Source organism: Ruditapes philippinarum, unplaced genomic scaffold, assembly GCF_026571515.1.
Source record: "Ruditapes philippinarum isolate M1 unplaced genomic scaffold, ASM2657151v2 ctg171_1_1_1_1, whole genome shotgun sequence".
NCBI classification, from domain to species: Eukaryota; Metazoa; Mollusca; class Bivalvia; order Venerida; family Veneridae; genus Ruditapes; species Ruditapes philippinarum.
In genome coordinates this window covers 1-25,692 of record NW_026860846.1, presented here as the reverse complement: position 1 = coordinate 25,692, position 25,692 = coordinate 1, and the positions used below count along the sequence as shown (strand labels likewise).

General features: G+C 31.9%; 1 protein-coding gene across 1 annotated transcript; it reads left to right on the top strand.

Annotated features, from left to right (window-relative positions):
* Window positions 1–1,316: 1,316 nt before the first annotated feature.
* Window positions 1,317–25,342, top strand: LOC132713544 (PTB domain-containing adapter protein ced-6-like; the record flags this gene model as incomplete). Its single annotated transcript, XM_060696180.1, is given in 8 exon segments — window positions 1,317–1,416; window positions 9,748–10,280; window positions 11,994–12,058; window positions 16,354–16,425; window positions 19,677–19,775; window positions 22,665–22,802; window positions 24,111–24,227; window positions 25,238–25,342. Coding segments are annotated over 7 exon segments (768 nt in total), but the record flags the coding sequence as incomplete, so codon positions are not given.
* Window positions 25,343–25,692: the final 350 nt, after the last annotated feature.

The following is a 25,692-nucleotide window of genomic DNA, read 5'->3' as shown; positions in this document are numbered from 1 at the left end:
TTAATAACCACGATCATAAAGATATAACAAGTAATATTCTAATCTCTAGCATGCCAATCAAAGTTCATAATGAACAATGTCTTTCGTCCGCTCATTCATAAGTGGTATACATTTCTGGTAGTTTATAAGAATATCTTGTCATCATATGTGTACTAGTTCATCTTCACTTGCTGCATTTCTTGCTTGGACGCCCTTTGATGCTTTGCATCAATGCTTTTCTTGTAATTAATATGTTTTCTAAAGTGAGGACTAGCTTTACAGAAGGTCACTTGAGTATTTTGGACATGAGTGTGTTGTGTGACATGAGTGCATAAGGGGTGGAGGTGGGTGGGTGTGAAAGTGGTCAATGTGAAATAATTATGACAAGTAGAAATCATAGACACCATAACAAATTGTTTGAACTGAAACATTAAGAATAACAACACTATTTTATATGAGTGCAACTGTTTTCATGAAATATCATTTGAATAGTGTATGAATAATACTTCACAGCTTTCACATTAATTTAAAAGATTTTTGACAAGTAATAATTTGCCCTATATAAACAGTTGTTTGCTTCAAGTGGTTCTTGTTATATTGCATAATATAATATACAGACATATTACCTGTCAAGAATTTTTATAATAAATTTATAATACCGCAAACCTCCTTTATGTGGGGAAAAAATGAAATTAATTCATATAAATTGACATCAGCAGTGTATATAGTTCATAGAATCATCATGATTATCCAATCTACAAGCATACAATATAATTATTATACGTAATATAAATGATAGCAATGTCCATCTAGATTGGCTTAGGTACAAGGGTTTAATTGTATTAAATTATATAAAATATAACCCACAGAAAAAAAAAAACAACAACAATATTCATTAGTGAACAATTTTAAGAAAACTAATGTAACAAGGAAGTTAATCTAAATTTCAAATATGTATTGATTCTCCTTTAGAATAGAGTTAATGTTGAAACAATACTTGCCAAAATTTGCCTGTGACAGAATGATATATATTGATCAAAAGCATTGAAGAAAAAAACAAAACAATTACAATTCTTAAATTAAATTAAGTCTTTATTTTTGGTATTTTTATAGTATACATGCCCTCATTCACCTTTAAATAGATAGTTTTACAATCGGTCTAAAGTTGAAGCAGTTTAAAATTTGTCTAAGATAAACACTACAAGAAGACTTTGATATAGTAAACGGGAAAATTTAAACCAGCTGACTAGAGAGGGGATGAAAAGGTGGCCACGTAGACACCACCGATGTATACAAATATACTACAGTGTGACGTTAAAATGTTGAAAAATTTGGATTTATAGTATATATATATATATGATATATATCTATGTTAAAATTTATATCAAGATAGTTTTAAAGTACTATTATATTTTGTCGTATTGGAGAATTCATTTGGTAAAGTGTACTGTACTGTGTTAATTATTAAAGTGTAAAATTTAGGCTATTGAAGTAAAGGATTAGCTATTTGGAAAAAACGGGATATATTCTTACATGTTTACTTAGTGTTTATGTTTGTGTGCTTTAAAGATGATATAAAAAAAATGTCTAAAGTTTAAAAAGTGTGTACTTAAGAGGGTGGTTTTATGACTGATACAAGTCCATGAAAGTAAGATCTTATGGTTGCAAAATAAAGAAATCATATTTAAATATATAGCTTATATGTAAATTAAACAGAATTGAAATTAATCAAATTATACGACATATTGCTATTATTTCATTATTTAAGTATTCATTACTTAAGATATTGTTTGATTTAAGATGTAACTTGCATTTTTGTACAGAGAAAAGTGCTTATAAAAATTATAACAAAATACTTGAATTTTAGTTGTTACGATGAAATTATATGTGAATTACTGCTTTTGTATACATGCAGTTTAAAAATATAGGCATAAAATTGCAAGAAAAATTATGTTCTGAAATGAATATTTATTAATTATTCCATTATATATTCCCCTGTCCTGTCTCGCCTACAAGAATGACAAAACCTAACACTTGCAGCCAATGCTGCAAGAGGAAGATGTCATCATTATGGCATGTTAATTTTTATTGGCTCCAAGAACTAAGGGCAAATAACTCTTATTCCACTTAAAGTTTGTAATGGACTTACCTTGCTTTGAATTTAGAACAGTCCATTTAAAGTGTAAGGGATTTCTGTATCATAACTGACCAGCCAACAGCAGAGTGAGTGGACACCTCTTATATCAGTCATGGAGTAATGATTTCAGTCCTCAGTATAGTTGCACACTCTGCATCTGACCTTGGTTGATAAGTCAAGGTCATACATTGACCTTTGGATTCTTTCATGTGAGGAAGCTATCCAGCTAGCTTACGGAACGTGGGTGGTTCTACTCAGGTGCCCGTTCGTGCCTGAAATAATGCACAGAAGGGCACCTGAGGTCTTCCTCCACCAGTAAAGCTGGAACGTCGCGATATGACCTATACTGTGTAGATGTGACGTAAAACCCAAAACAAAACAAACAAAAAACATTGACCTTTGGATAAAAAATTATTCAACTTGTAGAGTGAGTGGTCTCATACCTGTCATGGAGTAATGATTTCAACCCTCAGTGTAGTTTCTTACTCTGTATCTGACCTTGGTTGATGAGTCAAGGTCATACATTGACCTTTGGATAAAAAATAATTCAACTTGTAGAGTGAGTGGTCTCATACCTGTCATGGAGTAATGATTTCAACCCTCAGTATAGTTTCTTACTCTGCATCTGACCTTGGTTGATAAGTCAAGGTCATACATTAACCTTTGGATAAAAAATAGTTCAACTTGTAGAGTGAGTGGTCTTATACCAGTCATGGAGTAATAATTTCAACCCTCAGTATAGTTTCTTACTCTGCATCTGACCTTGGTTGATGAGTCAAGGTCATACATTAACCTTTGGATAAAAATAGTTCAACTTATAGAGTGAGTGGTCTTATACCAGTCATGGAGTAATGATTTCAGCCCACAGTATAGTTTCTCACTCTGCATCTGACCTTGGTTGATAAGTCAAGGTCATACATTGACTTTTGGATAAAAAAAGTTCAACTTTTAAGAGTGAGTGGTCTCTTTACCAGTCATGGAGTAATGATATCAGCTCTCAGTATAGTTTCTCACTCTGCATCTGACCTTGGTTGATGAGTCAAGGTCATACATTAACCTTTGGATAAAAATAGTTCAACTTATAGAGTGAGTGGTCTTATACCAGTCATGGAGTAATGATATCAGCCCACAGTATAGTTTCTCACTCTGCATCTGACCTTGGTTGATAAGTCAAGGTCATTTATCAACCTTTGGACAAAAAATAATTTTTATTTTCAACAAAGAAAATGGATAACATGCTGTGGCAACAGGAATATTTTTATATTTGGATCCTTGTGAACAAAAACATGAACAGACATTTTAAGTATACAAATATTTGACATTGTGTTGTTGTGGGCTAACAGCACTGGATCATCGAGTGAAACATGCATTTTTATATCTTGATTACGGAATGAAAAGAAAACTTGCACATTTTTTTACTATTGATAAAACTTCTTTAAAATGCAAACAAGCAGAAATGTATGACATGCATGATAATGAAGGATGTTTGCGGATGTAAACATTAAGTACATCCTCCTGACACTTACGGTATGGTTAGAAGAAAAAAACGTTTTAAAGATGCACATCTCCGGTTGAGCCCAGATATGTCTAGAAAATTAAACTTGTCATTAGAAAAATGTACACAGGTTTTAAGAGAAGTAAATATATTCAAGATTCAAGTAATAATTTACATGTTGTGTGAGATTATTGACTGATTTGTTGGTATTTATCACCATATTTCTACTGCGGGACTAACACAGTAAGGACAATTTTTGCATGTTTTGACCTCTTTTGGTATTATTTAAGTGGATCAACTGTAAATGCTCTTTGCAATGTGTTGATTACTTTCTTTGATCACTACAGAATATTTTACTTTTTAAATACATTTTCAAAATTTTCATGAAAATAAGCATGAAATCTGGAAGCGTGCTGCTTTAAGAGATATTCTATGATTTAGTGGCTGTAAAGACATGCCCTGAAATATTTGTGGAAAAGGTTGTCATTCATGTTGCTGTTTAACGGCAGTCATTTCACTTAAAATGTATAATACAGTTTAATTTGTGCAGATTTTTTGTAAAAATGACAAAATGTTCAGAGCAAAACGCAGGAAAAAACGGACAAGAGTATTATTTTTCATACTTTTGAATGTTTGTCTTGGTTTTTCCATTGCTTAAGTATTCCAATTGATCTAATGGGCTTCTGAAGGGCGATGAAATTTGAAGACAATTTAATGGAAAGCAGTGCTCTCTCATCCCTTTATAATTGATTGATAAAGATATTGTTAATGTCTAAAGGACAATTTACAGGAACTAATAGAGATTATTGTTTGTTATACCTATAATAATGTGATTTTAGCACAGTCATTCAAAGAATAGTTTGGCTGATTCTACATTAACTTTTATGTCTGCATCTATATGGCAACACATTTTAAAATGAAGTGTAGAAAAGAACTTCTGTAGGTATTTGAATTTTCTTTACACATGTCATAATAATATATCTATAATAACCAAGACCCGTAACTCCAGTGTGGACTTTAACAAAATTTTACCCTTTGTAAATGTAGAAAATTCCTGTTTAAATTTAAGACTTTTACATGATCGTTGTCATTAATCACTGAAGGAATTTATTTGAATCTTCTCACAAGTTCTTCAAGATCATTAATTTTGCTATTGGATACTGGTATGTCTTTCAACATAATTATAGGTCATCAATTTTAATCTCATAGGTGATTTTATTCATGATTGACATGATGACTGTGTTCAAAGCATAAACATTATGTCCATTGCCGTTTAAACTGCATGCAATGTTCAGAATTTAAATAAATCATTTAGACAAGCACCTGTTATGGTTATTTTACAGTTTAGACACAATTATTACTATTGACCTTTGCTGCATTCAGGATGGTTTTACAAATAATTTTGTTGGCATTGTCATGTTTTTGAATGTTCCTGAAAAACCTTCTGTAACACTTACAAATGTTCCCAGAGATGTTCACTCCAGGCATCCATCAATCAATGGGGGACTTGGTAATTAATTAACTAGTGATCACTGTCTGTAGATGCTTGTTTATTACAGCATGATCAGGGTATTAAAGGAGCTTGACTGATTGAAAAATTTTAAGTGCAGTCTTTAGTCATCCAGTGAAGGGAAATCGATGAATAGAAGGACCTAAATGACATTTTATTTACTGTTACATTTTTTGTTGTTGGATAGATCAGTATAAACAGAGATTGAACAGGACAAAAGCTAAATCAGTGTTTCAAAATACAATTAAGTTTCAAGAATGTTATTTTTGGAAGAAAAATGAATTTGTTTTAAATTTGGAGTTATATTAATATGAGAGAGTTTTGGATGATTATTCTGACGAGTTAGCAATTGTTTGCTAAAGGGATGATTAGGTGATGTTGAATATACAATTTGTTTCAAAGAATTAGTTGAACAAAACATTAATGTTTATTAATACATGTATGCTGAATTGTATTTGGTGTGTTAGTGATTTGTGTAACTATTTTAATGTATATTCTAATTTAAATCAGCTCAGTAAATATTGTCATATGAGAAGATCCAGTTAAAAGCACTTCATTTTTATGAAGTTTTATTTTTAGAAAAGCATGATAAAAGAATCAATTGCTTAAAAGTGTTAAAAGATTTACGTTAATAAATAACAGGTGTTAAAGTAGAATTGAATTGCTGCTACTGTTTGTGCATATTATGATTTGAGAGGAAAACTAAACATCTGAGAAAATTGAGGATATTACATTATATACCTGTTTAAAAAGAACTAGGAAGCATACAACAAGTGTAGGCAAGTGAAAGTGAAGACCTTCAAGTGTAATGTGGTAGTGGGTAGGTGCTTGGATATTGTTGGGGGTGCCATTCTCTGAATATCAGAAACTTTTGAGGAAGTTACTGTAATACATTTACCAGTCACATCAATATACTTGTACTTCATTTCTAATGTAAATTATTCAGCAAAACTTGAAAGCATAAATTATTCAACAAATGTTAAAAGCATATTATAATACAGTCACACCTGTGGTAAAGACCACTTCCACCATGTAAATCAAGGTTTATATTTTGCAACAACCCTCCATTGATTAAATAAAACAAAATTACTTCAGAGGAAGTTTCATAGGAATTTCACAATACAGACCACTTGTCTTTAAAGGCCATGTCCAATCTCACCTTATGGTTGTCATTGATCACAAGTTTGACTGTACATCAATAGTTGTTTTATGAATTACAAATTTAAATATTTTACTTTATTAGGAGTGCATTTTATAATAATATATATTAACATTATAATGATCTTAGTTTATTCTTGATTTCATATGAAAGTAATTATTTTTTCAAATCCATTTAACTTTTAAGTCCACGGCATCCACTTACCTTAGCTTATAGGGAGAGCCTCATAATAACATTTGTAATCTTGGGCCGGTGGCAGGTTCCATCCTTGGGGGAGGTGAAATTTTTCTTTAATGATTTTTCTTGAGCATTGAGTGTAATGGTCCTTTAATGGTGTCTCATTAATTAGCTGGATGGGCTTGGTAGTCGGTCAATTGCAAAAAAACGGATAGGTCAATTGAAATATTACTGAAAATATGTTAAAATCAGCATTAAAACCAAACAGATAAGCAAATTCTAAAAAAGTGGGGTTTTCATAGGACAAAGTCATTTAAGGTTATACAATTTCTTCCATCTGCCTGTGTTAATAGCTGCTAATGAGCATGAAAACAGAAATAAGTGTGTGTTTGGTAATGTCTCTTTGTACAAAAAAGGTCATTATTGACCAATTTTCATCATGAGCTTGAGTTTAAAACTCACAATTTTTAAGATTGAGCCCCTAAATGTACCTAAAAAATATGTTATCTATTTAAAGTTCTTTTAAATTTACAATGTTTATTATGTTTGGTTATTTAAAATCATGAAAATAGTGGCTGTATTTTCCATTTATAGTACAAGATAGTGCCTTGTGTTTTTTTTATGTTTTTTTTATTTCACGTAAGTTGATATAGATCTTTTTATCTATCAAGACATAATCGTGACAACTTTGTTCCCTCTATCAGGCAATGATAAGATGTTCATTTAATCAGTTATGTTGATCCATGGGGATGGGATAAACACATTTAGAACTTTAAATAAAAACAGGATTATAGAAAGATATCATCATGGCTATTATTTATTGCATTTTGTTTCCAATAAAGGAAAGTTAATGCATCTATTCTAACATTTTGAAGGAGTTTTAAAAGATTAACATGTTCATTAGGTACTGTGATGAATAATTTATTCTTGATAGTCTGTAATCCTTAAAATGTGCTTTCATGCAGAGACACATTTCTAAGGATAGGTAAAAGACAAAATGAACAAATGATCCAGTTGATTATTAGGTCCCTATTATAAGTATTGCAGCCTATGGCGGGTCAGTTCATATAGCCCTATAATGGTTCAGTCCAGTCTTCAGTATCCTCATAATGGATCTGACCATCAAGCATTACCTGTAATTGATTAGATCAGGCCAATAAGCACAAACCTATTTTATATTAATCAGGCCAATAAGCACAACCTATATAATTGATCAGGCCAGTATTATAAGCATTAACCTCTATAATTAATCAGGCCAGTAAGCATGTTACCTCTATAATTGATCAGGCCAGTAAGCATGTTACCTCTATAATTGATCAGGCCAGTAAGCACAACCTCTATAATTGATCAGGCCAGTAAGCATTTCCCCTATAATTGATCAGGCCAGTAAGCATTTCCTCTATAATTGATCAGGCCTGAGTAAGCACAACCTCTATAATTGATCAGGCCAGTAAGCACAACCTCTATAATTGGTCAGTCAGCATTACCTCTATAGTTGATCAGTTCAGTAAGCACAATCTCTTTAATAGATCAGGTCAGAAAGCACAACCTCTATAATTGATCAAGCAAGTAAGCATTTGGTTATATTATTGATCAGGCCAGTCTTCATTATTCAGAATGAATCGGCAAGTCCTTATTACCCTTACATTAAGAGGTCAAGCAAGTTTCAGAAATCTGACAAGTCTGCATTATCAGTACATTGCCTGTGTTATGATATTATGATTAAATCTAAACCTTAATAAAATGGAAGTGACAAATATCTTAAATATTAGCAGAATAAGGGCTAAATGACATATGAAAATAATATCTGGCCTCATTTTGGAGTAGATCCATAATATGGTCTTGGGTTACAATATTTGGTTTTGTCAATTGTATAAATATGTTTAAAATATATACATATCTGAAGAGGATAGGCGTGATATTTTAAATTGGTTATGATGTTGTCTAAGTAGGAATATTTGATGGTTGAATCTTTTGGCATTTTTGTTCCAAATTCTAAACTTTGAAAAAAGTAAAAGAACATTTGGTTCAAAAAGTGTGTACATGTACACAATTTATGACCCCCTTGTGGCTGAGGGGTTGCCTTGAAGAGTTGAGGCACCAGAGTTTCTGCCACTGTTTATCCCTGCGTCATCGTTAGAGGCGACTAAATGGGTTTGAATAAAATCTCTTAGCTCCAGCAGGTCAGAGGTGGTTGTTGCTTTAAGTTTGTAACACCCAAGGTTTGCCAAAATCATCTTTTCTGTTTTGGTGCCACCTGTTGGTGCGCAATTATAGTAAAAAACAAAAACTCAATTTTTTTGACAAAAATTTTAACATAGTGAGATTGTAATATATTCCAGCAAAACAAAGTGCATCGTTTTTTAAAAGGATATAAACTTGTGATAGGTATAGTCTGAAACTTTTAATATGAAAAATGTTAATGAACTATGAATGTTTTCACTCCAGTTGTCAGTGGTCGCATACCTTGAGGGCTCCCTTATTATAATCACACCTTTGAAGCATGTCTACCTCATTTAATTTAAAGTAATATACTATTGTATACCTTCTTTACAGTTCTCTTAATTGGTAGATAAATATACGATAGGGACTTATTTGGATATGTCTTTAATTTTGTATACATTTAAAAAAAATAAAATGTTACATAAATGCATAAATTGAATTCAAGTGCAGATATAGGTGACAATTTATAATTTGTGTAATATAATAGTTTTAATGCAATATGGTCATTTATAAACCTATATATATATCAAAATGGGTGTTTATGGTGTTTATTACAAGTAGTACTTAATAATGTTGCTTAAAATAACAAATGTAATAATAGATCTCTCAAATTATCATCAACTTAAGTGCTTTAATACTCATGGAATACTGCAGTCACTAATGACCATCAAATTCAATCAGATGGTGCCAAATTATGGCCCTACCCTTGTGAGGGTGTAATAGTTAGGTTGCTTAAACTTTTTTGTATTTTTGTATTTTTATAATTTCAAACCCCTTTAATTAGCAATGGACAGTTCTGAATTCAAAAGGGGACAAGTCCATTGCAGAAAAGGTTAGGGTTATGTTCTTTTCTACATCATTCCAAGTTATAGGGCATAATTAAGGTTGGTACGGTCATAGACCGTGGCTCTTTACGTACTTGATATTTTGATGGTTTAACGCAAAACTGTTCTATGTATATAGGGATAATTGGACACATACAATGATTATATCATTAAAGCGAATTTTGTAAAAGGAAAATACTTAACAAATATAATAATGCTACTACTATAATACTATTATCATAGGAGCTTGTAATGTTTAAACAATCATTCGAGAAAACTGCCTCTTTCTGAACTGTTTACATAGTCAAGAGAAAAAGTAATGTCCTTGTGAAAATAATGACAACTCATTTGCCGGATTCAAATGTAAAAGTGGAACTTAAGTATAAAGGAAGTACGATGTATTGAGTGCATCGTAAAAATATTTTGATATTTTGAAATGATAAACTGTACAAAATATTATTTGAATGATACAAGTCCTGGTTAAAATGATATAAATAAACAACAAACAAGTCGGCTATCTATTCTGTGATAAAGCTTTAATTGTGATACACGTCGTTGTGATAAACTTGTGATAAACATTTGATTACGAGCATAATATAAAACAATGGATCGTGCAAAAATGTTCAAGGATTATTTTGTTAGCAGACAGAACACTGTGCTCATCCCAAACGAGGAGTTTGGCCGAAGGAAGTTCATAAATGTTGGAATAAACCGGTCGCTGAGTCTGTCCAGAATAGAAGAAATCAACAAAAACCATACTGTCGAGATGCGGTCAGGTAACTCAATTTATATACGTGTTTTCATGCAAATTTTACTAGACATCTAGTATTTATTAGTTTAAATTTCAAATAAAAAAGTGTACTGTTTATTCTACTCCTATATTTAAGTCATAAGGTTTCATTGTTAATTATATACAATTTTCAATAGAAAAGAATTAAAGGAAACAGGATTTAATGAATTTTTACTACAGTGTGTAAAAATACGACATTAGTCCGGAAAAAAATCATTTTCCTTTTCAAGCATTGTATGATTAAAGATGATGAGAAGGGTATTGAATTGTACATACAAGTTTTAGGCAATTGCTGGTGTGAATTTTGATAACAATGACATGCTGGCACCGTATGAGTATTTAAGACCACTGGTCAGTCGCAGAGTCCAATGCCATCTGACCTGAGGCTTTGCACTGTTAACCATGTAAATTGGTTACAGTATATCATTTGCTTCATAATATCTTCAATACTTATTAAAGTCCATTGTATATGTATTTTCAGTCATAATTGATTAACAATTTACATCTATGTTATAGGGTGTAAAATTAATGGAATTACTAGTCAAATTTAAATGAATAATACAAACTTTGAAACTGCAGTTTTTCAGTGCTTAAGACCTTACTTTAATTACCTACTTGTATGATTATTATAGATTATAGTATACTATTATAGTTATAAATTGGTGAGGTGTTACATTAATAGAGCACTTCAAAAATGCATGAGAAGAACATGCACTGTGATTTTACTTCACAAGCATTTTAAGACTAGTCTTTATGAAAAAGTTCGGATTTTTTTTGGAAGATGAATAATTTAACATCTTTTTTAGAACATAATATGGAGGTAAAAGAAAATATAAGATTTCAAGGATTATACATAGTATCATGAAAATGATTGTTCCTTCAAGTGTAACTACATTGTATAGTCTATGACCTTTCAAAAATGTTTAATGTACATGGCAGCATAACATGGCCAGGTGCCATTATGAATGCTGCAGACCAGGAGACTTAAAGATTGCTGACTACATTGATTTGAAGGAAGTTAGGGCAAGGTGTTGTTTTCTTCAGCTGGACAATTGAAATAAACTCCTTGCTTAGTACTGATTAGTTATAGGTGTGTTTATATATACAGGCTTTGAGCTTAAAATTGAGCTTCCTACACAATTGAACTGAAATAAATTTTGTATAATGTACAAGATTGCCAGTAAGCTCTTTGTAGAAATTTAAAAAGGGGAGCTGATGAGGCCTTATATTTATGATGTCTGTTTCTTGACCAAGGATCATGGGTTTAATAACCCATAACTTTGGTCGCCAACACGTTCCCTCATGTGATGCAAATACTGGTTTAAATTTTGGGTACCAAAATCAAACATTGCAAGAACTTGATTCATAATAAAGCTTAGATAGATACATTTATGTATATATTTTTTATCAAACATACTAATAAGCATTATGTCATACCATTAGTCCTGTATTCAGAATGAGGGCATATACATTGTATTTATCCTATAGTTATTCTATCTAATTATATAAGTAGTTAAATCAATAATGAATGATTTTAGACATTAGTTTGTATGCCTTTCAGCAAATATTTTTGAAGACTGGTATTTGAACCCACTAATGTCTGTAAGCCTTAATTGCTTGATTACTAATGGCATACCATTAATATAATTACTTTATGCTAGTATCATGTTTTTATGTAGCTGTATTTTTCTGGTTTCAGCAAATAAACAGTGGATCCATCCACCAGATTCCATAACAAGAGGTCATATACTTTACACAGTGAAGGTAATGTCATGTTTTAAAATTTTGTGATTGTAATTATACTTGACTAAAATTGTCACCTTTAAAGACATTTCAAGATGTCACCTTTTAAGACTTTACAAGATTAAACATTGTCAATTTTTAAGGTAAAAAATTAAGGTTGTATTTCTTCTAAGCTAACTCACTTTAAAGGTAAGTTACTCCATGGTCATGATTGTACTTTAGGCAAATTATGTAATGCCTATATAAAGTTCATATTAACTAAATAAGGTAATGTCACAGTTAAATGTCTAATTATTCTACACAATAAAATGTCACAGTGTCACAGTTATGGCAATATACTTTACACAACAAAACAACACAAAGTGTCACAGCTTCATCAGTATACTTTTAATCACAACAAAATTAATGTCACAGTTATGGCAATATACTCTACCCAATAAGACAAGCGCCTCACATCGAAATGTCAATATTCTAAATTACACAACAGAAACAAGCATCACAGTGATGTCAATACATTTACACAATAAAACAAGTGTCACAGTTTTTGCAGTATACTTTACGCAATAAAAGAAATATAATTTTTCAATTAAAACTACATGGTTCAAGATGAACCAAAATTTTTAATGAAAATAAGAAAATGATCAAGAGGGGCTTCTGCTTTAAAGTAACTTCTTTTGTCATAAATGTGACTTTTTCATGTCTTTGTAAAGTATAAAACAAACAAACAAACACTTTTATTTATTTCTTCACTATCCATACAAAATTGCCTTAATTGCCATCGTAAAATAAAATATTTTATATCAGGACAATCTTTTGGTATCTTCCGGGTTATCAAAGTTGTCTTGTATATGAAACGGCTTGTTGTTACGTGAAGTGTGACTATTGAACCAGTAACATGTGACCTTAAAACGTATATAAGTATATACAATGTAAAATTATCTAGTATAGGATTTAATATGATATTTTAATGCTATGTGCTTTACTGTGATGAAAACAAACTTGTTTTTTTGTTTGTTTTCTTTTGGGTTTTAACACTGATAGTCAGTGTAAAGGACATTATAATGGCGACTTCCCAAATTCACTAGTGGAGGAAGACCTCAAGTGCCACTCTGTGTATTATTTGAGTTCCATAAACTAGTTGAATAGCTTTCTCATATGAAAGAATCTAATAGTCCCTAGGAGGATTTGAACCCACAGCAAGTGGTTTGAAGTCAACAACCTTTAAGTTTTTTGACGTCATATCAACAACCTTTAAACCATTCGGCCAGGGACAACCCTATAAATTACTTGTACTATAAGTATATAGAATCAGCCTAGTGTAAATCTTTCTTGAAACAGCATGATGACCGGAGAGAACTTTACAGCCACACTGTTCATCCATGCAGCCTAGCCAGACTTGTTTAAGTATTTGATACTAAAATGAAATCCCATATAACAACTAATGGACTGTTCTAGAAATCAAATCAGAACATTAGTTCATTTTGCAAATTAAGTAGGGTTAGGGTGAAATAGGTATGTGTATGCTTTGTCCGGTAAGAAGCATAATGTATTGTTGCTATGAAATTTTTTTAATTAAGACAACGAACTCAAAGTTGCAAAAAGTGCCAGAAATAGCTACAAATAATAGATGTAGATTAGGAAATAAGAGTATTACATATCAGTATGATAGTGTTCTGCAGTATGTCACATTGTGCAGATTGCCATGTAAAATTCAATACCCCAGTCACAATATTCTTATGTTTGTTTGCCCTATGTTGTCTGGGATATATAATACACTGCCATCTGCTGTTTGTAAGAGAGCAAGATGAAAGACTAATGTAATCTTGACATTGTGGGTTCGACTCCCAGCCTGGCCAACTAAAATTACTAATCAGTCTTTCGGATGAGACTTTTAATCGAGGTTCTGTGTATGAGTGCTTGAACAACTGGCATGCTAAAGAACCAGGAGAAGCTTCTGGAATTTGGGTATCTTTCTGTATCTTGCACTATCTTCCAAAATCTAAAAAGAGTAATACTCTTCTGGAGGACTCGTTCATATGGGCAACCACTGTGGCTAGTATAAATAAACTCAAATACACACACAAGCTAATAAGTCCAAAGTATGATGAGATGTTTTAATTTAATTTTTAAGAATTGTATATTCATAAATTGACTGTACATAATATTCCTTATATATGTACATGTACTTATGATTAAGAATAACATGATTGTTTATATTTTACTTTTTTGTTAAGAGTTCTTTTTTTCTTCAATTATACGGTACATTCCAAAATGGTTTGTACTTTAATGTACTTTTATTACTGTGGTCATTTAATTGCGGACTTTGTTACATGGTTCAGATGTGAGTAATACAGGCGTTAGTTATCTTGAGAAATCTTTTACAATCCTGTATTGATAAAATTAACAAAAATGTGATTATGAACAAGGGTACATATAAAGTACACATTGTTTAAATTCAGCTAATCTGTTATTATGTAAGATCATAGAGAAATTATGAAATTGACAAAGGGGATAGTCAGTGATACAAGTCATAAGTTTTATTTTAACAATACACGTACATCTGTTTCAATGAATCATTTTCAACTCCCTAGAAGAGCATCTATGTCAGAACCTGATGTTTCATTTACACAATTTTTACCACCAGAAGTTAAGCTTTATGCCAGGGCTGCAGATCAATACATTCTTTACTTCTGATTGGTTAATGTAACCCTTAGTAACTTTGATGAAATTTCTTAAATGGACATGATTGTCCAGCTTTGATATTTAAAATTGTCTCAATTCTGGGGATACCAAGATGAACATAAAAGTTACGTAGCCAACATCAGAGAGCTTTGCCAGACTGCATGAAAGTGTAGGCTGGCCTGGCCCTGTCGTGGCAAAGGCCAATCACTTTGGGTTCCAGGATGGTAATGGTAAAATACTTTGATATTGAAGTCCCGTCCGTTTAATTAGTAATTGACTTCCAAATTCAAAACAGGGCATTGTCCTTTAAACAAAGCTAGAAATTGGTAAAGGTTAAGTAAATAAAGGATGTTGCCAGTGGAAAAATAAATACTTTATTGTTTTGCAATAATATGACACAAAAACTAAGTTGTTATTTTAGTGATAAATTTAGAGATATTTTGACCTAAAGGGGTTAGGTAATGGACACTTTTGAATGTAGATCTTGTTTAGATAGTTGATTACTTGGTTGATTACTCAGACAGTACTATGGTAGATGAAGGGGAGATAATTTTGTCTGATCTGGAGAAACCCCTTAAGGCTACATTACATTAGTCTATGTTTTAAAGTAGAATGTATAGCAAGATGATAAAATGGTTTTAAGATTGTTTATTTGTTTACTTGTTGAATTCATGTCTTTGATAAATGTTGTAAGAGACAGTCTTGAAAGTGTGCCAGTTTTGGTCTTAAAATAGCAATTAATTCAATGTAATGTAGGGATACATTGTACTTTTATTTTATGTTGAAACAAAAATATTCGGGCTTCGTCTGAGTCTTGAACCAACTGCTGCCTACATCATGCCTGTACAGCACTAATTAAGTAGTCTGCATTTTTAGCCTGTCTATTCGGAGAGTAGGGCTCAGGCATTGATGTTGGCATTGACGTCACATCTTGTTTAGTTTTTGCATGAAAGTTAATATCTCCAAAACTACTGAAGGTGAGGGCTGTGACTAAAAAAAGGATTGGAGCACCACACTAAATACCGTATTCCTGTATATATCGGACAAGGCGCTTGAATGAAAAAATGCTAAAATCTTGTCTTTTTACCCAACGGAATGAACTTTAACAGGTCTAATTCATCTTTTCACACCGAATCAAGTATGATAATCAAGGAAAAATGTAAAATTCGGCGGAAAAAACGATATTTGTCTATTTTGTGATCATGATTTCTGCAAGCGTCTAGAGGCACTGCTCCAATCCTGTATTGAGTTAAATCCGAAGGGAATTGGTTAAAACTTCACACACTTATTTGAGAGCAAAATAGGAGATATCTATCCCATAAGGCCCATAACTCTGTCCGAAATTGAGCCCTATTTGAACTTTAAAAAATTTACATTATCCAGGCTCTTGTTTTACTGATACTGATTTACTGACAGCTTTTGTATGATAAAAGGTCTGTGTGTATAAAATTAAATATATCTCCAAATCCTGTTGTGGTCTCCTATATATATTGTAAACAAAACATGTTTTGTTTTTATTTCAAACCCTACTATTTTTTGTTTACAGTTTGATATATATGTTTACAGTTTTGCATTTTTTGTGTTTACAGTTTTAAGTTTTAATATTTTTATAGACTTTCTTTTTATGTTTACAGTTTTATGGAGAATGTGAGGTTGAGTCACCAAAAGGTACAGATGTTGTGAAAGATGCTATACGTAAACGAAAGGTAATATTTTATAATTCAATAATGACAATAATATTAATCCTGTGCCAACACCAGTTAATGGTAAAAGTTTTCCCAATTAGCTCAGGAGGCAGTGTTAGGCTACTGGACCTTGGGTTTAGTGAGTTTGAGCTCCAAGAAGTGCACATGTTTTTTTTTTTCTATGGCAATTATGTTGATGGCTTAATATTACTTATCCTGTCCATTCTTCATCGCTGTATCAATTGATTTAAGTAGAAAGATCCCAATTCTTCGTGATAAAACAGGTTAGTACTGGTTTAAAAAAAATTCATGTGACTGTTTCAGCTTGCAATTTATCATAAGTTCTGGAATACTATTTAAAGCCTGATTAATAAAACATTAAAAATTGAAGATAATAGTATAATTATTATGTTAATAGAGCAAAACAAGTCACTACCTTCATGCAGTAAATTTTTATACAAATGTATACGAGTCTGATATCCCTTAAAATTCTAATGGATTGTTCCAATCTGACAGCTGGACAAGTCCATTATACATAATTATACTAAATGTCTTACTCAAATGGTATTTTGTATGACATTTAAAACAGACTGGTTGATAGAATGGCAATATCCTCTTGATTTATGATATTAAAACAAATATTTTACCAACAAAAATTATACAGCTGAGAATGTTAAAGGGGCATGCCTCCACTGACATGATCTATGAAAATTTTGAAAAAATAGTTGAAATTTTGAATAACTAAAGTAATTTCAGCTAGCCTAACTTATAAATATGGTCAATATGAATTGTCTTCAGATGTGTCAAAATAAACAAAAAATATTGCTTATTGTGTTAGTAACATTTATAATGATAGTTATGGTAACTTCAGACCAATTTTTTTACATCTTGTCTTATGAATTATGCATTTAATATTTTCATGTTTTGTTGAACTCTTAGAACTTGTAATATAATTTTCCACAGTTTGATTCATTGAAAATTTATTCACTTATCTTTAGGCAGACACATTTCAGATTTTCTTAACCCTTTATCATATGGATTTGCCCTGCTTAGAACAATCCTGAATCAAAGTGGATCTTGGTTTCAAAATACAAAAATTGAGCGACTTATACAGTCGACTCTCGTTATCTCGAAGTCATCGGGACCGTCCAAAAAATATCGAGATAACGAAATGTCGAGATAAACATATTAGGTTTTGAATCAGGCAGAAACTGATTTTTTCAAAAGACATGCTTGCATACCTTATGTCAAATAAACTATGATATCCCCATATCTTGTTTTCATAGGGTTAGTCATAGGCCTATTTAACAAAGTAACAGTAGCGGATGTTTACCAGCGGAAATACGGGTTTCTGTGATAAAAACACATAGTGAGATTTACTCAGTAATACACCAACATAGTGAAAACATTGTTTTCAGGGTGGTTGATCCGGATATCCTCCCGGGTTATTTATTGGGTCTTTCTCGATGTTGTTCGACCGCTGATTGATTTGGTGGTGATGTTGTGAAGCAATATTGCAACGATAGCGTTTCTTTACTTTCACTATTTCATTTACATTTAAAGTCACAATGAATTGATACAATGTTCGAATATTTATAAAGAATGTAAAATTCACTCATTTTGGACATAAGTCAATCAACACGCTAAATAGATTAATTTTTAAAAAACAGCTAAACATGTTACAAACATAATCATCATTATGACACGCGCTATTGAGCAATAATCATCTAGTTTGTGTTTTTCACACGTCTGAAGGGAACAGACGAAAGAAAACTATTAGTCGAGATAAACAAAGGATAATAGTGTGAAAATAACTATTGGGGCTGAAATTGTACATCGAGATACTGAAAATATCGAAATAAAAATATCGATATAAACAAATATTTCCAATATAGGTAAAGAAGGAAGAAAATCGAGACTTTCAAAATTTCATCGAGGTAACGAAATATCGAGAAAAGCGATGTCGAGATAACGATAGTTGACTGTAGTATAGACCTTGCTAGGACTGTACAGTAGTTCAGGCCGGCCTGGCTCTATACTGGTACCATAGGCTACTCATTTTCTGTTCAGGCTATTAAGTGTTAATTAGTATGATACATGTACAAGGTTTTAAACACTGGTATAAGATTTTTTAGTCATGCTTTAATAATATGATGCAAGATTGAAGTGGCTAATTAGAAATAACATCACTTTCTTCTTTCCCGTCATTTGCCTCTTACAATGGTATCATAAATAAATGACAAATTTCCGTCATGATAAAATACAAGAATTGTATACTGTTGTAAAGCATGCCTCCTGGATCATGTAGTGTGAAATAATAAAAATTGTCAAGGGCTTTCTGTGAAATTTTCGTATTCCATGAAGTCAAGTAGGATGTTCATCTTTTTCACAATAAGTGTTAAAAAAGAAGCAATGTTTTAAAGTGTTTTATGCCCATTTTTTAAACCAATAAAAAAAAACGGATATTGCAAGGATATTGCAATGTAAATGAGGTACATGTACATAGACACATTGTTTATCTGGACTGTTTTTCGCCAAGAGAAAATTTAGTGCATTGATAATTAACTGTAATGTTTGATAGTGCATGCCTATGTTGTGTTGTATATGTACAATCATTACATGAACACTTTGATGATATGGTGAAAAAATTGATATGTAAAATATTTAGGACATTAAAAATTTTATTTTGAGTTATATAACTCATGTTTGACATCAGAAATTATGATAATTTATTATTTTACACCTTGAAAACATAATTATGAAAGAAATATAAAACATATGAAAGAAATTTATATTTTTGATACCTGACAAATTTAATATGAAACTATCCATATACCTCTTCTATGATATTATCAATAATTAATTTTGATAATTTTTCACATACCCGTGCAGATTTTACGTCTCCAGAAAAATTGTCATGCATATTTATTGATGTGACATCATTTGCATCGTAAAACGTAGCATAAAATTTTATCATTACACGATAGGCACTTTAATGAATAAATAAATATTTTAACTGAAAAAATAGGTTTCTTTTTAAGGTATATGATAAACAGAATATTATATTCTAGTACTGGTTCATTATACTGAATTCATTGAATAATATTATGCTCGCCAGTCTTAGGTTTGCATTATATTTTTTTTTTCAACTCCTTCAATAAATTTAGTATTGAACTTATACATTCATTCAGTATCCTCTACTTAATATTTAACAGGTTCATAAAACAATATGTTTTTAATTATCTATAGTATAATTTATCAATATTTTACAGTTTAACAAGACTATACGAAAGACTGAAGGTCAGAAGACACCAAAAGTAGAATTATCAATATCAGTGGATGGTGTGACCATACAAGAACCAAAGACTAAAGTAAGTATAACAGATTGCAGAAATTTTTTTATGACAAACATGTATTTTGTCCCATTTAAAACTTCTTTAACACTCACCTCCTAAAGTACTCTGTTTTACTGTTTCAAGAGTTACAGCCCTTGCTTTCATTCTTGTAATTTGCAGCAGACATAGCTGTGAAGTGATTATGATTACGGCGATCTTGTTAAAATTTCCTCTAGTATAGTAAATGTTTACTAGACAAGATATATGCTATGATACACTTGACATTTGATGAAGAGTAGGGCCTTAATTACATCCTGTATAAATGATGATAACAATTAACAATGTCATTTTAACATAATGAATTAAAATTTTCATTAGATGAATTAAAAGAAAATTGTCCTAGAAACAAGCCACAAGGAGATTATATTTTTGTTGGAATACTTTGATAAATGAGCCACGTCATGACAAAACCAACATAATGGGTTTGCAACCAGCATGGATCAAGACCAGGCTGCGAATCTGCGCAGTCTGATCAGGATCCATGCTATTTGCTATCAGTTTCTCTACTTGTAATAGAGTTGGTAAGCGAATAGCATGGATCCTGATCAGACTGCGTGGATGCGCAGGCTGGTCTGGATCCAATGCTGGTCGCAAACGCACTATGTTGGTTTTGTCATGACGCGGCTCAAATAATTCTGCCATTGTAGAGTTATGACAACTGGCATCAACTGGCATATCTGTACAGACTGTTGTCCACTCAAAGCTTTTTGATAATTATTAAAATAATTAGGACAGTTCTTACTTTTAATCAAAGCAGTACCTAAGACATTTTTTTTCAATCACAATAATGGTTATTCTTCCTACTTTTATGAGCAGAAATTGTCTTTATGGTTCCATTTTATGATCAGAAATGTGAATTTTCACTATAACTTTTTTTTGAGATCAAAATTAATGTTTGCATAGAGAAACCGCCTTCTCGAGTAGTAAATCAACATTAGAAACAGTATATTTTGAACTAATAAATAAGACATAGCTGTAAAATTGACTGTTAAAACAGTTACAGCATAAACTCTTATAAAGGATCAAAGAAAATCTAAAGGATCAAAGAAAATCAGTAGCCTGACTTTGAAACTAAGTCTTGACACTATTTATATTACCATTTATCAACTACTTAAGAAAGTTTAAGAAAGAAAACTATTTACTTTTAGGTCATAGACCTTTTGTTTTTGTTTATCTGATAAACAGTTTGAAGATCATTGATTTGTAACATTATCACTGAATTATAAATCATTTGTACTGTTCTTGAAAGGGATGTAATAATTTATGGTGTAGTTTTGGGGAAAATAGAATTTTATTTCAAGCACAATTTATTTTTCTTGAAAGTCCCCTTTGTAATCAGGCAAACTTGAAAAGTGGTATCTTAGCTAAAAGTCTAAAAAAATTTAATACTTTGTTTTCTAAGTTTACTAAGTAATCTTCATAAAGTTAATACATGTACACTCCAATTTTAATTCAAATTTAAAGCTACATGCCACCAGATGAGTCAAAATAGTTCAATAAAATCAAACTTGAGAAAAATGTACTAAAATGTAAGGAAAAGTAAAAAGTTTCAAGATTCAAGTGATATTTTACATATTATGTGCGTTTAATGACTGATTTTTCAGTATTTACAACTATATTTCTACTGCTTTACTAACACAGTAAAGGCTATTTATGCATATTTTGACCAAATTTGGGTAATTTACATGATTTGTAAGTACCATTGATAATGTGTAAACTGCGTCCTTTTGGTTACTTCACAATATTACACATTCAAATACATTTTCAAAATTTTCATGAAAATAATCATGAATCTGGAGGTGTGCTGCTTTAAAGGACAAAATAACCTCAAAAGTTTAGAAGAAAATGAGATAAATGATGGGAAAAACCCCACCTATAAACCCCTCAGAAATTTAGCAGCCACTGCTGAATAAAATTTTACCTTATGTATACAAGACGATTTTATGTATTGACTGGGTACATAATTACAGAATACAATTACATTAGTCTGATAATTGAAGTGCATAATCCATTAAGTGCAAGCTTTTATTGCACCCCAATCCATTATCCAAACATTACCAAATTAGCCACACATACAGGCAAGTTTTAATTATTTACTCTGGTAGGCATGCCCTACCAGACAATGTGTGTATTAAGTCTTAAAAGTTTACTGGTGATAATGTTGAATTGTACATTTTAGCACTAGTGTTTTATTAACTATTACTCTTGCCATTATTGATAAATTCATTATGGATAAAAGTTTTTCATTTATTTATTTTTATGCCTCTGTATTGATACTGTAGATTGAGATTTGTCTGTTTGTCACAAAACTTAACATTAACCCCAGTACGGAAATCCATCTGCCTTCAATCTTCACAGGTGCATGCACTTTGATATGCTCTACCTGCCAGACCCACATAGAGGTCAACGGTCAAGGTCACCTGGCTTATAACCTCTCTTGAAGGCATGACCCTGGTGTCATGGCATTCATGCAAACTGAGTGTTAGCTTTTTAAAATTGTATATCTAATTATTTTACAGGCTGTGTATTTTAATATGATTACTATTTTACTTTCTTTACTGTTTTAGATTGTATTCCCCTTCCTAGGCTTTTCTGATTTTCATATTTTAAGTATTATAATTGAGCCGTGTCACGACAAAACCAACATAATGGGTTTGCGACCAGCATGGATCCAGACCAGCCTGCGCATCTGCGCAGTCTGATCAGGATCCATGCTGTTCGCTATCAGTTTCTTTACTTGTTATAGGGTCTGTAAGCGAACAGCATGGATCCTGATCAGACTGCGCTGGTCTGGATCCATGCTGGTCGCAAACACATTATGTTGGTTTTGTCGTGACACGGCTCATATTTATTTGGCTATTTCAGATTGTAAAACATCAGTATCCATTACACAGAATATCATATTGTGCAGACGACAAGTCGGATAAACGTATGTTCTCCTTCATTGCCAAGGCCTCCGACTCAAATAAACATTTCTGTTATGTGTTTGCAAGTGATAAAAATGTAAGTACCGGTATTCTAATACCCCTTACTTTCAATCCTTGTGTACTAGCTGCAGTAATTATAGACCTGTTCCATTAGACCTCACCATGTTTATTGTCTTAAATGGACTTGTCCATCTTTCAATATTAATAAAAACATTCATCGTTTTTATGGAAAAATCCAAAATACAATATATGTTTTGACTGAATAGCAAACAGTGCAGACCATGATCAGATGGCACAGATGTTGGCCTGCATTTCACCAAATTGTAGCATTTCTTTAACATCATAACCTTTTTTTCGTGAAATACTGTGTTAAATGAGCTTCAGATAATCTTAATACATTTCTATGTTGTTTTTTTCGTGAATTTTGCTATGTTTCTCATGGGTGAAAGCATGGCTGAGATAGTGTTAACCCAGACACCACTTTATTTGTATAATAGACTTGACATGAATTCAATTTGGAACTGTCCATTCTCATTTTGAGAGGTTACAGTATCAGATGACTACATTTGAACAGCCTACTGCGACATGCAGGATGCCATGACAATTTACTGTTTTGTATAAACAGGTCACTCTCATTGCTAGCCTTAGGTTAAAGTGTGATAAATTTAAACATAAACTACAGTTCATTAAGTAAAATTGAAAATTTCACCTTTAAGAATGGGTTTCTTTCTCAGTTTGATTGAACTAATCAAAATCTAGAAAAAAAGTGCAATTTTTGTCATTGCTATTATAGCAGGGATAGAGCAAGTTAGTTCAGTCTGCACAGACAATATGTGACCTTGTAAGGCCTTAGCTTGAACATATCAATTTCAAATGTTTAACAAGCTGATTGTCTTGTTATGCACGAACCAGGAAATTGGAGACTTTTAGTTGAATATAGATCCGTTACAATATTGATCAGCTGTTAAATGTTAACATGGGAGACAGGGTAACTTGAGTACTAGTAGTGACTACATTGTGTTTGCTGAGGATTAAAAAAAAACACCAGAAAATCCCACTAGGCTGGTTCTTTCCTGTAATTGTATGCATGTTGATTTGATTGTGCTTCCCAAAGAATAAAAAAAGGGAAAGCATTTAAATTTGGCCTTAACTTCTTTTGTCTGGTCTGAGCTCATAAATCGATACTTAAAATAGCTAAGGATGATGGTAAATCTGTTACTTATGTTGCTTTTTTATTTGACTGGAAGAACAGTTGATTTGTAATTGAAATCCACTAGCATGGATAATATAGTTATGTGTAAATTGTATTTTTAACAAAAGTGACTAGGTCAAGATGACCATTTGTGACACATGTTAAATAATAACTATTAATATCTATTTTTAGGCAGAGGAGATTACACTGACCATTGGTCAAGCATTTGATCTAGCTTATAGGAAGTTTCTGGAAACTCAAGGCAAAGATGGGGACGTCAAGAAGCAGCAAGTTGTGCTGCAGAAAAAAGTACAAATTTTATACTTATATCTTCAAGATATATTAGTTAAAACATATTCATAGCTTATACTTTTTAAATCAGAACTTATTTGAAGCACTTCCCAGTCAGTTTCTTGCAACTAATCAGTGTACTTGTGCACCTTGACCCTGACCCTAACAGGCCATGTAAAAAACGTAAAATTGCTTGTTGGTTGAGTAGCAAAAATGTTAACTTATAAACCAGATATCCCCTCTATGATAAATTTGTACCTGGATCATTTTGTGCTTTTTGTATAGATTTGATGAGAAAAAAATAACATAAGCCTTTTATAGAATAGAATGGATTGGAATATAGATAATAAAACAATGCAGTGCTGTCCTATCCCTGATGTGTGCAGAACAGTTCAATATAATACAATATAATAAGAATATTTTTTTATGCCCCCACAATGTGGGAGCATATAGCGTTGCACTTGTCCGTCCGTCAGTCCGTCCGTCCCGAAATCTTGTGAACGCAACTCCTCTTAAACCGGATGGCAGATTTTGCTTAAACTTCCAGGGATGAACAACCTTAATGTGTAGATGGCAGTAAAGGAAGGAATTTTTGCTGCAACCAAATTTAACAGAATTATGGCACTTTGTTGATTTTTTCATTATATACTATGTAGAAATTTTGTGAACGCAACTCCTCTTAAACTGGATGGCAGATTTTGCTTAAACTTCGAGGGATTAATAACCTTAATGTGTAGATGGTAGTAAAGGAAGGAATTTTTGCTGCGACCAAATTTAACAAAATTATGGCCCTTTGTTGATTTTTAGTTTTCAACTTGTGGCACATGTATTCCAAAAAATATTTGACCTAGAGTCATAAGATTGACAGAACAGTGGCATGTGGGGGCATCCGTGTCCTATGGACACATTTCTTGTTTGTGATTATAATTATATGTATATGGGAGAATAAACAACATTTGATATAAAGATAATCTTTTAAATGTGCTTTGGTTTTATTTTTGTATATCTTTATTTATTTAACTTTCTAGGTTGAGGCATTGGAAAGAGAGAACACACAGTTGAAATTACGTATCCGTGAGTTAGAGATGTTGAAAGATCGGTCAGATATAGAAACCTATAAACAAAGTAAAAAGGTAAATTTGATGGGTTTACACATAAATATTTGAGAGTTTTACAGGCATTTGTTGTTGTTGAAGTTTTAACATGATGGTGAAAGGTTGGACGTTTTGTTGAAGGGATACATAACTAAACTGCTACTGACAATGAGTTAAGAGTTATATGTTAAATGTTTCTACTTACTATTTGGACACATCTGATTTTAACTGTTTTACAAGTTATGAAATAACTACACTGTGTATAAACCTAACATGTACACAAAAGTATTCTATTCTTTTTATCAGACATTAGCCTGCTGGCTGCATTTGAATCTACCCATGCAACCTGTGCAAGCCAAGATCAGCAAACACATCCATGCCTATGGATC